General features: G+C 45.0%; 1 protein-coding gene across 11 annotated transcripts in view; it reads left to right on the forward strand.

Moving 5' to 3' along the window:
* Positions 1–13890, forward strand: part of CLEC16A (C-type lectin domain containing 16A) — a 339195-nt gene that overhangs the window by 127962 nt on the left and 197343 nt on the right. For all 11 annotated transcript variants that reach the window (XR_012896118.1, XM_075899304.1, XM_075899302.1 and 8 more), the window contains one exon: positions 7182–7302. Coding sequence is in view for 10 of the 11 variants with exons in the window: in XM_075899304.1 (XP_075755419.1) it covers positions 7182–7302 (121 nt within the window). In the remaining variant the exon portion in view is untranslated. The remainder of the gene's footprint in view (positions 1–7181; positions 7303–13890) is intronic.

The raw sequence follows: 13890 nt of genomic DNA on the forward strand, positions 1-13890 counted from the left end.
AGACACTGATAAATATTAATTTTTTATTTTATTTTATTTTATTTTATTTTATTTTATTTTATTCCGGGGGAAAGATTCAAGCCAGCTTTTATAATGGCAAGTCATGTTTTCCTAATTTGTTATTGTTTGATGGAGTCCTCAATCATGTGGCTAAGAGTGATCCACTCAATATAGCTTACTTGACCTTCACAGAGGAGTTGAAATATCACTTATTTAAAGCATCCTTGAACATACTGTGTAAGATTCCATAAAGCCAGAATGAGGGAGGGTGCTCAGAACTTGAATAAGCCACACTAGCTGTTCACAGATGGCTTTAATTTTCACTACAGCTCTGGTCTATTAATGTTTTATATTAAATGGTAGCTGCAGAAAAGATAAAGAAATATGAGCTCTTAGTTGGCTTTTCATATGTATATTCCTGGAAATACATCCCACTGTGTATGGCTGTTTAACAAAAACTCTCTCACTACCAATTTGAGCACTTGTATTGTATTTTAAACTTTGAATTTTTGGAGTGGGGAAAAATGGTTGGAGGCCTTTTCTAATAAATCATTAATTGGAGTGCTTATAAAATTATTGAACATTAAAACACATAACAGTAACCTTTTTAAAAACATTAAGACTTTTGATCTCCTTGTTTAAAATGCAATGAACTTTCTGGAACATAGTACCTTATTTTTCCTCTTCGAGTGGTCCCTGTGGGTGCTCCACTCATGGTGTTGGGCTCGTCCCGACGCCGCAGCTTGGAGGCTTTGCATAGCTGTTTTCAGCCGGGTGCGCCATGGAGCTTCTTGTCTCTCTCCTCACAGCAGTTCTCCTTCCTTCAGGGAACCTGTAGTTAGTTAATTGTATACTTAGCTTCATTTGTTGCCAGTTTTATCTTATCTACAAAACAAACAAACAAGGGTTCCTGTTAACGCTTCAGCTCCCTGCTATTATGAGCCGGGGATCAGCTGCGGAGTAAAAAAAAACAAAAAACAAACTTGTTCTGTGGGAAGAAACTGATTAACAGTCATGCCTGGATCTCCAGGTTTTAAAAAGTGTGCCCACTGCAGTGAGCCAATGCCAATTTCTGATGGGCATTCACTTTGAGTACGTTGCCTGGGGGAGCCTCGTTGTGACAGGGAAGTGCGGCTAAAAATGTTCTTCCTTATTAAGGCACTGGACCCCAATGCGGGAACTCCTGAGCAACGGGGGAGAATCCCTAAGAGAAGAATCTCTTCCCTTGATTTGCGGGAGAAAAAGAAAAAAACCTTCCCAGCTAGATCCCTTCCACCTGAAATAATGGTGGTGGGCAAACATGGATCCTCTGGCTCTGTCCCGCGAGCCTCACCATCTGGTTTGGGGGCAAAGGGATGGAAGGCTCCGGTGCCCAGGAGTCCATATTCTGGGCCAGAAGCAGCCTTGGTGCTGGCAAGTGTAACCTATCTGAAAAAGGCGCCGGCACCACACCGCTCCTCTTCAAAAGCCCGGGACAAAGCTGGGTGGGCAGTGGCGGCGCCGCAAGAAACTCTCATGGCACCAGCAACTCATAGACTCATAGACTTTAAGGTCAGAAGGGACCATTATGATCATCTAGTCTGACCCCCTGCACAGCGCAGGCCACAGAATCTCGCCCACCCCTCTTAGAATAATCCTCTCATCTATGTCTCAGATATTGAAGCCTTCAAATACTTTGAAGGCCCCAACATGCAGAGAGTCCTTCAGCTGTGATCTGTGCCCAATGCTACAGAGGAAGGCGAAAAACCTCCAGGGCCTCTGCCAATCTACCCTGGAGGAAAATTCCTTCCTGACCCCAAATATGGCGATCAGCTAAACCCTGAGCATGTGGGTAAGACTCACCAGCCAGACACCCAGAAAGTTCCCTATAATGAATGGTCAATTAGTTACCAAGATCATGTTATTTCATCCAACCATCCCCTTATCATAGAATCATAGAACTGGAAGAGACCTCAGAAGGTCGTCAAGTCCAGCCCTCCGCTCTAGGCAGGACCAATCCCATCTAAATCAACCCAGCCAGGGCTTTATCAAGCCGAGACTTAAACACCTGTAGGGATGGAGACTCCACTACTTCCCTAGGTAACCCATTCCAATGCTTCACTACCCTCCTAGTAAAATAGTTTTTCCTAATATCCAACCTGGACCTCTCCCACCACAACTTGAGACCATTGCTCCTTGTTCTGCCATCTGTCACTACTGAGAACAGCCTCTCTCCATCCTCTTTGGAACCTCCCTTCAGGAAGTTGAAGGCTGCTATCAAGTCCCCCCTTACTCTTCGCTTCTGCAGACTAAACAGACCCAAGTCCCTCAGCCTCTCCTCGTAGGTCATGAGCTGAGCTGACAGCGTTGCCGGCGCAGAAGGCAGATGTGGTGCGGACAAGCAGCATGCACACTTTGAATGCGCTGGCACCGCTTTCTTCCCCCAGCAAGTGGCTGCAGAGCAGTGCACGATCGCGGATATGCTGCCAGCACCGGGGGGAACCCCTCTGGCACCGGCATCTCGCCAACCAATGTCGCAGGTGCCACATGGGGCTTCTCAATTACAACCAGCCCCGGCACCGGTATATACAACGCAGCAACAGCTGACGGACGTACTGGCACAGGAGCAGGAGCCAGAGATGCAGCCCCAAGCAGCGGCACCATTCATAGCACAGGGACAGGGTACTCACCTCTCTCCTTCCCCGAGATTTTCACTGGGTCCCTCTCTTTCTCCTACGGTGTATGGCTCACCTTCACACCATGGCTACCGGTACCTCAGCCCCAGGCATCCTACCTATTATAGACAAGATTCTCCATATGGGCGCCCTCATTGCAGGGGCTATTATAGACACCCATCCTACTCTCCATCATATGGACAGTCGTATTACTACTCTCCGCCCATTAGGCACAAGAGACGGCATAACAGCAATAGATCGTCCAGGTGTTCGTCTCCTCATCCATCAAATCGGTATTACGAGTACCACCGCTCTTCTCCGTACTCATCACGCCCACATTCCCCTCATAATGGGCATCAACAGTCCCCATGCTACAACCCGCCATCAGCGAGGCACTCTCCGCCACACCAGCACTGTGACCGTCACCTGGTGTCCCCATCACGCAGCCAGCCTGGTACAATGCAGCAGTCAGACCTGGAAGAGGGTCAGTTGTCTGAAGAGGATGACCATCAGTCTGAAAACCCAATTCCTGACGGTTCACCCTCATCTTCTCATGGGGCAGTTTCCTCACCGGACACGTCCCCACCAGATAACAGAACAACAACAACGCACTCATCTCTTTCACCATCGACTTCGACCCTTTCAAAACCAATGGACGGCAATTACATCAGACCGCTGGGTATTGCAACTGGTGGTATTTGGGCTCACCATCCCCTTCACTACCATACCACCCACCCACAAATCCACCAACCCTGTCCCTTTTCAGGGACCCCTTTCACGAGAGCCGTTTGAAAGAAGAAGCTCAGCGTTTGCTCTCCATAGGGGCCATAGAGCCCGTAACTCCTCAGTTCAGAGGACGGGGCTTCTATTCACGGTATTTTCTAACAGAGAAGAAGACTGGAGGATGGAGGCCGATCCTTGACCTCAGGAAGTTAAACAAATACCTACGCCGTCAAAGGTTCAAGATGGTGACCCTTGCCAAGATACTACCGTCACTAGAGAAGGACAATTGGTTTGCAGCCCTCGACCTGCAAGACGCCTATTTTCATATAGCCATACATCCAGCTCACAGGCGTTTTCTCCGTTTCACTATCGGCGATGATCATTTCCAATATCGAGTGCAACCATTTGGACTTGCATTTGCTCCCAGAGTGTTTTCAAAAACCTTGGCAATAGTAGCAGCTCACTTTTGGCGCAGAGACGTGATCATATTTCCATATTTAGATGACTGCCTCATAAAAGGGAGGTCCAGACAAGAAGTCCAACGCATGGTGGCATTAGTCAGACAGACATTTCTATTGCTTGGGTTCATAATCAACGAGCAAAAGTCGTCTCCATATCCTATACGTTTCATAGGCGCACATCTCGATTACACCACGGCCCGTGCATACTTATCTCGAGCGCTTCCAACTTCTACGGGAACTGGCCACTGTAGTCATCCATGCACCTATGGTCACTGTACTTACCTGTCTCCGCCTTATGGGGCATATGGCTGCCACCACCTTTGTGGTTCAACACGCAAGACTTCATTTTTGTTTTCTCCAAAATTGGTTTCCTTCGGTGTACATTCCAACAAGGCACTCCATGTATAAAGTGATAACCCCAACTCCTCTAGTTCGCAGATCCCTGGGTTGGTGGTTGCACCCGAAAAATCTGCTAGCAGGGGTTTCATTCAAATGTTAGCAGCCATCGATCCAGCTGACTACAGACGCCTCCCTCTTGGGCTGGGGGGCGCACACTGATGGTGCGTTCGTGCAGGGCAGATGGTCCATAGCGGACACACTTTCCCATATCAACCTCCTAGAGCTGAAAGCTATATTTCTTGGCTGCAAACATTTTCCGTTCGCGTATAGCTGGTACAACCGTCCAAGTACTTACGGACAACATAGCAGCTATATATTATATCAGTCAACAAGGAGGAGCACAATCACGAGGACTGTGCACACAAGCAGTCCATCTATGGGACTTGGTGCATAAAAACCCGTACCACTCTGATAGCATCTTACTTATCAGGCACGAGCAATGTCATGGCGGATGCTCTAAGCAGAATTTTCCCTCAGGATCACGAGTGGGAAATTCGCCCCGATGTCTTGGATGACATCTTCCGAGCTTGGGGAATACCGCAAATAGATCTCTTTGCAACCTACAAACCCATAGCTGGTTCAGGGTAGAGGAGCAACTTTGTTCAGAAGCTGTAAAGTCAGTACAGTTGAACAGCAGGAGACAAACCACAAGAAACTCTTATTTGGCAAAATGAAAGAGATTCATTGCTTGGTGTGAGAGAGCTGACATCCAGCTGCACTCTGCACCAATGCATAAAATTCTTGATTACATCTTTTCCTTACACCAGGCAGGCCTTTCAATTTCTACGCTAAAAGTTCATCTCTAAGGAATCACTGTCTTCCATACCACCAACAAAGGTCATTCAGTTTTTACTCACCCCATGACCAAAAGGCTGCTTAAGGGAATAGCTAATCTTAGACCCCCATGAAGACCCATTCCCCCTACTTGGAGCTTGGATTTGGTACTTGATGCATTAACTCTTACAGCCGCTAGCCACCATGTCCTTATCAATGCTCAACACAAAGGTAGTATTCTTGTTGGCTATTACATCTGCCTGCAGGGTGAGCGAACTGGCAGCATTAATGGCAACACCACCTTTCACAGTTTTTACCAAGGACTCAGTCACGTTACGTACCCATCCAGCCTTTATCCCTAAGGTTGCTATGCAATTTCATATCAACGAGCCAGTCATTTTGCCTGTCTTTTATCCAAAACCGCATGCTTCGAATCGAGACTCACTATTTCATACCCTCAATGTACGTCGAGTGTTGGCATTCTATATAGACAGAACACGGACCTGGCGTATGACGACCGTCTAATAGTGTCCATAGCGGATTGCTCTAAGGGCACTGCATTGTCTTCCCAGCGACTGTCCAACATCATAGTTTTGTGTATCACCATGTGCCACGCAATGCGCAATAAGCCCCTCCAGACTGTACCTAGAGCGCATTCCACTAGGGCAGTGGCAACATCCACTGCTTTTGCCAGAGGAGTTTCTCTTCCAGAAATCTGCAGAGCAGCCACATGGTCCTCGAGCTTGACCTTTATGTATCACTACGCAATAGTGCATAGATGGACTCCTGACTCTTCAGTGTCCTCAGCAGTGCTTTCGGTCATTGACAGACCTGAAGTCCAGGAACGCAACGAGAGCACTGCTACAAAGTCACCGTGAGTGGAGCACCCACGGGGACCACTCGAAGAGGAACGAGAAGTTACTCACCTTCGTGCAGTAATGATGGTTCCTCGAGATGGGTCCCCATGGGTGCTCCATGTCCCACCCTTCCTCCCCATTCCAGAGTTGTTTTGTTCTTTGTATCCTTACAGATACAGAACTATGAGAGGAACTGACAGGGAAGCCGGGTGCACGTGAAGATCAAAGGGCACGAACGGCGCGAGCATCCGGCTGAAAACCAGCTATGCAAAGCTCCGAGCTGCAGTGCCGGGGCAAGCCCGACACCATGAGTGGAGCACCCACAGGGACCCATCTCGAGGAACCATTGTTACTGCACGAAAGTGAGTAACTTCTCATTTTGTTTTATTGTTAAGTCCATTGTAACTGCTTTTTAATAAATAAATTGTTGTATGTAGTGGTGTTGTAGCTGTGTTGATCCCACTTTGTCTTTATAATAAACACATTAAGTATGTGAGCTTTCAGAATATTATTAACACTAAGTTATTCTTGCACGCATGTAGATACTGATTCTCTGCTTTTCTGTCTCTGGGGTCAGTGATATTCAAGCTAGTTAGCTTTACAACCCTTGCTCTGAAAGACTGATCCCAGTCACTTTGAGCATATATTTTTACATCGAACAATGACACTCCATCTATTAAATAAGCTGTAGTGCACCTGAAACTACCTTCTGCTTCAGTTCACTTGGAAGGTGTCAAGCTATTGTCTAACATGACGCTTGAGTGTGGTGCTTACTGACTTTCCCTCCTTTCATCCCTCCCCAGTTGTTGCTGAGGGTATCACCACAACAATATTCCTGGGTTAAAAGTACTCTAGAGAATTTGGGATTCCCAAGCGAGAATTTATAGTGCTACTAGCCATGCTACTAGTCCCGTCTCAAAAATAATTATAATAAAATAAAAAGTCTACTCTCTCAAACAAAAAGAATCATTCAAATTGATCCACACATTTAACAACTATCTTAACAACATTTAACAACTAGCCTTATGATCTTCAATTGTAGAAGTATACCTTCACTATACGTTCTCTGCTGATTTCAAAGGATGGAAAATCCACAGTGTGCGCTTCTGCCTTGGTTTAGTTTTGTTGACAAATGGTACGCGAATGTACTTTTTAAGTTGAAACAGTTGACATACCACACTGCAATGTAATCAGTGGTCTTAAACATAGATGTATTTTATACAACTCTTTAAGTGCTTATTTCATTGTGCAGAGAGATTAGTATCTTTAGTCTAATGCAGAATAATTCAACAGTGTGTTTTTAATTTCTTTAGGCAATCAGAGTTTTCTTTATGCTCCGTTCACTATCACTTCATTTGCGAGATGAGCCAGAAACTCAGTTGCCACTGACAAGGGAAGAGGATCTAATAAAAAAAGATGATGTTCTTGACTTGAGTAAGTAGCTTCCTTCCCCAATTATTAAATACATATAATGGAAAGTTGCCTATTTCCTTTGTGGAACTGACAAAAAAATAGGTTTTTATTCTTCATGTAGCTGCATAATGACGACTGATGTCTTGGTACTAACTTTAGCTTCTGTTACAAGTCTGTTAGTCTGAATACATATCCCACCAGTAATAGATAAAAAGGGAAATCAAAATAGTAAATTAAGGGTTGTACCGAATTTATTTTTCCTTCGTTTGGTCCTTCACTAGAATTCCAGCTACTTCAACCCCTGAATAGGCTTTGCTAGTACAAACGCTGTTTGTCTTAACTAGTTGGACCTGAGAGGATGCATTTTGCTATTGTTCTCTTATGCTTTGGTTTTTCAATTCTGCCCTTCCAAAATGTGCACAACCGAAATTTAGACGGATAGAAAATAAATCCAACTATATCTGTGCTATCTTTTTGGAATCACTCTCTCTGTATCCCACTTTCCTTTTCACATTTCAGTATTAGCATTTAAAGATGGTAGTACACTGACTTTTTTTCTCCAATTGAACAGCACACCAACGTATAAGGTCTGAGGTAAATAGGGTGAAGTTTATTAAGGACAAATGTGAAGTACCCCACTTAGGAAGGAACAGTCAGTTTCATACATTCAGAATGGGAAACGACTGTCTAGAAAGGAGTACTGCAGAATGGGATCTAGGGATCATAGTGGACCACAAGCTAAATATGAGGCAACAGTGTGACACTGTTGCAAAAAAAGCAAACAAGATTCTGGGATGCATTAACAGGTGTGTTGTGAGCAAGACATGAGAAGTAATTCTTCCGCTGTATTCTGCGCTGATTAGGCCTCAATTGGAGTATTGTGTCCAGTTTTGGGTGCCACATTTCAAGAAAGATGTGAAGAAATTGGACAAGGTCCAGAGAAGAGCAACAAGAATGATTAACGGTCTAGAGAACATGACCCGTGAGAGAAGACGGAAAGAACTGGGCTTGTTTAGTTTGGAAAGGAGAAGACTGAGAGGGGACATGATAGCAGGTTTCAGGTATCTAAAAGGGTGTCACAAGGAAAAGGGAGAAAAATTGTTCTCCTTAGCCTCTGAGGACAGGATAAAAAGTGATGGCCTTAAACTGCAGCAAGAGAGATTTAGGTTGGACATTAGGAAAAAGTTCCTAACTGTCAGGGTCTTTAAACACTGGAATAAGTTGCCTAGGGAGGTTGTGGACTCTCTATCTCTGGAGATATTTAAGAGCAGGTTAGATAGACATCTATCAGGAATGGTTTAGATGGTACTGGGTCCTGCCCTGAGGGCAGGGAACTGGACTCAATGACCTTTCGAGGTCCCTTCCAATTCTAGTGTTCTATGATTCTATGATATTCTGAGGGGCTGTGTCTAGACTACATCCCTTTTCCGTAAAAGGGTTGCAAATTAGACACATGGCAATTGCAAATGAAGCGGGGATTTAATTCCCCCTCGCTTCATTTGAATAAAAATGGCTGCCGCTTTTTTCCGGCTCGGAGCTTTGCCAGAAAAAAGCGCCAGTCTAGACGTGGATCTTTCAGAAATGGCTTTATTTTCCGAAAGATCCGTGTCTAGACTGGCGCTTTTTTCCGGCAAAGCTCCGAGCCAGAAAAAAGCGGCAGCCATTTTTATGCAAATGAAGCGGGGGGGACTTAAATCCCCGCTTCATTTGCAATTGCGATGTGTCTAATTTGCATCCTTTTTACGGAAAAGGGATGCAGTCTAGACACAGCGAGGGGGTTTAAAATCTGCAACTTCAGATTAGTGCAACATGCCCAAAGTATAGTCTCTAAGGATATGTCTACACTGCATTCCTCTTTCGAGAGAGGAATGCAAATGCAGACAAACGAAATTGCAAATAAAGCGCGGATTTGAATTTCCTGCGCTTCATTTGCATAAGTGCGTCTGACCACTTTTTCGAAATACCCTATTTTGAGCTAAAAACACTGTTTAGATGCCGTTATTTCAAGAAAAAACCCTTGTTTTGAAATAACCCTTAAACTTCATTTTGTAAGGGTTATTTCGAAAGAAGGTTTTTTTCAAAATAACCCCATCTAGACTGCGTTTTATTCTTTCAAAATAAGGTGTTTCGAAAAAGCGGCTGGACACAATTATGCAAATGAAGCACGGGAAATTCAAATCTATACTTCATTTGCAATTTTCTTTGTCTGCATTTGCATTCCTCTCTCGAAAGAGAAATGCAGTGTAGGCATACCCTCAGCCTTACATGATGCCTATGTAGGAAGTTGAGAGTCAAGGTAGTCTCCATTTGCAATATCATTAGAATGAGACTTTCAAATTCTATTTAAGAAGCAGAAAACTGGGAGACATGTAGAAAATTAAAATTCGTTCTTTGCAGTAATTTGTGAACTAAACCTTAGGAACCATTGTGTAACTTGTTCAGAATGCTAAATGGGAAAGCTCACTATACAGTGAGGATTAATCCATTATAATTATATCCGTGCATTTTAGTTAATAAGGTTTCTGTATAAATCAAGTGAGATACTTGGAGTGATTCTGGCCTTAAGTCAGAGGCACAAACTGCAGGAAACTTACTTTGTGACTAAGTTTCAGAGGGGTAGTCGGGTTAGTCTGTAACTGGAAAAACTTAAAAAAAACCAATGAATAGTCTTGTAGCACCTTAGAGACTAACACGGAATGCAGATGGTATCCATCCTTTAACTCCATTCATCTGAAGAAGTGGGTTGTGCCCACAAAAGCTCAGGATACCATCTACATTTTTTGTTAGTTTCTAAGGTGCTGCAAGACTATTTTCTGTGACTACAATGCAGCATAAGAAAAGGAAACATAACATGTCTTTAATCTCATTTTTATAGTGTGGGGTGTATTTTTATTAAATAAAATAGCAGTGTGTGGGGAAATCTGATTTTTCCCCTTCTATTATGCAAAAATATAATAAAAATGTAATACATTGCATTTACCTATCAATTTTAATTGATTAAAGTTAGCCAGTTGAGCTCTTAACTAATAGTGTGCAGGCAGTTTAGTAAGAATTTACAGGCACTGCGTCTGAATCTAATTAGAGTTAATGCAATGTAGCATGTTATAACTGAAGTAGATTCAAATCCCAGCAAATAAATGAAATTTACCTGCATCTAAATGGCATATTATATTCTAGACAGAACAGAAAACTGAAATCACTTTTCTGATACTTTGGTCTCATAACACTGAAATGTTACACTTGATTGTTTTTATTGGTCCTGTTTACCACAGCACTTTCAAATTGTTACATTTATGTTCAATGTGATTGTGTCATAAGTGTTGTAAGGGTATTTCAAAAGGATTTTTTTAGCATACTTGATTTTATTGTGAGGCACTGAAACAGGTTAATCACCTGAACAAAGGAAACTCTTTGAACCTGTAGCATGCCCGGACTTCATTTAATCCCAGGGTTTGACACCACCACTGCCATGCACCAGCAAAGCATTGAAAGAGCATTCGGTATAAAAACATACAAATGACACAGAAGATTTCACTTTTATTCTTAATACAGGTTGAAGCTCTCTGGTCCAGTACTCTTGGGACTTTACTGGTCCTGGATGAGGGATTTTTCTAGACCAGCAGAGGTCATTTCTGGCCCTCCTGCCACTGGCACCCTCCAACCTTGGCCTGAACACCAGCCTCCCCAGTAGTCGTCCCCCCCCACTGGCCCCCACTGACCTGTCCGTTCTCACTGCCATGGTGAGCAGCCCAGCCACCTCTATTCAGTGGGCTCCCACTGTCATGCCGGGCTGGCCAGCCACTGCTGTGTGCTGACCTCCTGCTACCACATAAGAATGGCCATTCTGGATCAGACCAAAGGTCCATCTACCCAGTATCCTGTCTGCTGACAGTAGCCAATGCCAAATGCCCCAGATGGAGTGAACAGAAATAAGTAATCAAATGATCCCTCTCCTATTATCCATTTCCAGCCTTTGACAAACAAAGGCTAGGGACATCACTTCTACCCATTCTGGCTAAATAAGTATTTATGGACCTAACCTCTATGAATTTATCTTGTTCTTTTTTGAACTCTGTTAAAGTCCTGGTCTTCATGACAGCCTCTGGCAAGGAGTTTCACAGGCTGACTTTTCGCTGTGTAAAGAAAAACTTCCTTTTGTTTGTTTTAAACCTGTTACCTGTTAATTTCATTTGGTGACCCCTAGTTTTTATGTTATGGAATCAAGTAAATAATGTTTCATTATTTACTTTCTTCAGACCTCTATCATATCCCCCCTTAGTCTCCTCTTTTCTAAGCTGAAAAGTCCTAGTCTTTTAAATCTGTCTTCACATGGCACCCATTCCAAACCCCTAATCATTCTTGTTTTCCTTTTCTGAACCTTTTCCAGTCCCGCTGCCTCTGCAGACCAGGCTCCCGCTGCAGTGTCCAGTTCCTGCTGTCGTTCCGGGCTCCCTCTGTCCTGTAGCTGCAAATTGGATTCCTGCTGCCCTGCCAGGCTGCAGGGCTCCCAGGTGCTAGCTTTCCACCTGGACTTTTTAGTCCTGGAACATCCATGGTCTTTCTGGACCATGGATGTTACTTGTCTAGAGCAGTGATCCCCAACACGATGCCCGCGGGCACCATGCCCGCTGGGCCATTTGTGTGCGCCCGCCAAGTGCTCGGGGCTGGCCTGGCCCTGGGCACGTGGTGCATGCATCGTGCCGGAGCCAGCCCAGGCGTATGGTAAGCACCGGCCCCGGGAGCGCCGCAAATTGGCCGCTCGTGTCCCGGGTGCATGGTGCTCAGGAGGAGCGCTGGTCCCGGGCGCGCGGCGCTTGGGGGGGGGCTCGCCGGGCGCGTGTGTCAGCCGACGGTCAGGGCAGTGTGTGTGTGTATGTTTCCGAGAAAAGGTTTAACGTCCGTGCCTTTACTGCTAGGACCGGGGTCCCATCGCAGAGGGTGGCCAGCAGGCCAACAGACGCCCCGTTATATAGGAAGAGCTTATTACATCTTAGATTTCAGCTGCTAGAATTTCATAATTCCTTCGCAGCGGGCAGCCTTGGAGAAAGACTGAAAGATGCCCCAGTGGATCCTGTCACCTGGGAGTGACACAGATCCAAACGCCCAAGCTCTTCCTATAACTGTCCCTTTAGACCGGCTGAAGTTCTTTTAAATTGTGCTTGGTTCTGTTACAGCAACTGAAGGAGTCAGGTTAAAGCTTAAACAGTTACAGGTTTATTTGAGGAAGCTTATAAATCATATGGTTGCAATGGCTATTGTTCTATTTCTTAACTATTAGCAAAATATAGGTCTTAAAAATGGTTACAAAGAAGATAAAGATAGAAAAATAGAAATAATGGTACCAAGTAACAGCTTACTCTTTCTATGTGTACACTTAAGACAGAGGACCACATCCAGGTACCATTTTTACCCCCTTCTGTGCCTCTCGACTCCAGCATGTCAGGCCAGGGCCGGTCCCTCAATTCCTAGGAAAGACGAAAATACGAGGTGGGCATCCCCATAGAACCTCGGGAGGTCAAACACCTAACCCGACCAGCAAGTAGAGGGTAGAATGACACTCAAAGTGAGTGTGTGCTGGGCCCATCTTTTATAATCATGGGGTCACGTATTTTCTCTTTCTTATCTGTAATGCCAATTGATGCTGGTCTGTCTGCTGTGAGACCAGTTCTTACAATTTACACTTGTAAGAGAGAATTGAGATGATTAAATTTTGAAGTACTGGACATTGTTTTCTCAGTGGGAAATTCCTCTTCCTGGGACTGTGTGTTCGAATCAACATAGGTGCCAGCCGCAGCGAGGCCAGCTTATTGACTTAGCTGCTCTCTAGCCACATATCTGTGTTTCAGCTTCTCAGGATCAGATGAGCCAGCATAGACTATGCTGATATTATTGCTCCTTCTCTGCCCTGTGCTTCAGAGAGGAAAATAAGATGGATGATATGGGGTTATAGTCTGTCTGGCCACAGCGTGGCGCTTAGGAGGAGCGCTGGCCCCGGGAACGCGGCGCTTCGGAGGGGGGGCATCTGCCCCGGGCGCGCGGCGCTTGGGAGAGGAGGGGGCACTGGCCACGGGCGTGCGGCACTTGCAGGGGGGGGCCCGGCCCCGGGAGCGCGGCTATGGGGTGCCCCGCCCCCGAGCACGTGGCTATGGGGGGGGGCTGCCCGCCCCCGGGCGTGCAAGTGTCCCCGCCCCCTGGCGCCCGGCAGCCTCTAAAGGTTGGGGACCACTGGTCTAGAGAGTCTCAACCTGTAGGTACGATCAATAGCTTATGTAGATCAGTACTTAAATCTTGGACACATTCTATTGGGTTTGTGATACTAGAATTTGCAAGATGAAGTGGAATGCTTGGTATGTTCATTTGGCTATCAATCTCATTTGGCTATCAATCTCATTTGAGCTAAAATTCATCAATGAGCTCCTGGATAAGTTTCAAGCAATGTTAATGACAAAACAAGATGAGAGAGCTGAGCTTATTGCAAAGGGGATAACTACTAGGACAGGATCTAACTAAACTGGATCACTTATTAAATTCAGCAAAATACTAATTTGTATGTTTAGTTTCACTGGTAGCAGTGTGGAGGCATAATATTTTAACAAATGCTTAAAGATG

The sequence above is a fragment of the Pelodiscus sinensis genome, chromosome 16 (genome assembly GCF_049634645.1).
Source record: "Pelodiscus sinensis isolate JC-2024 chromosome 16, ASM4963464v1, whole genome shotgun sequence".
NCBI classification, from domain to species: Eukaryota; Metazoa; Chordata; order Testudines; family Trionychidae; genus Pelodiscus; species Pelodiscus sinensis.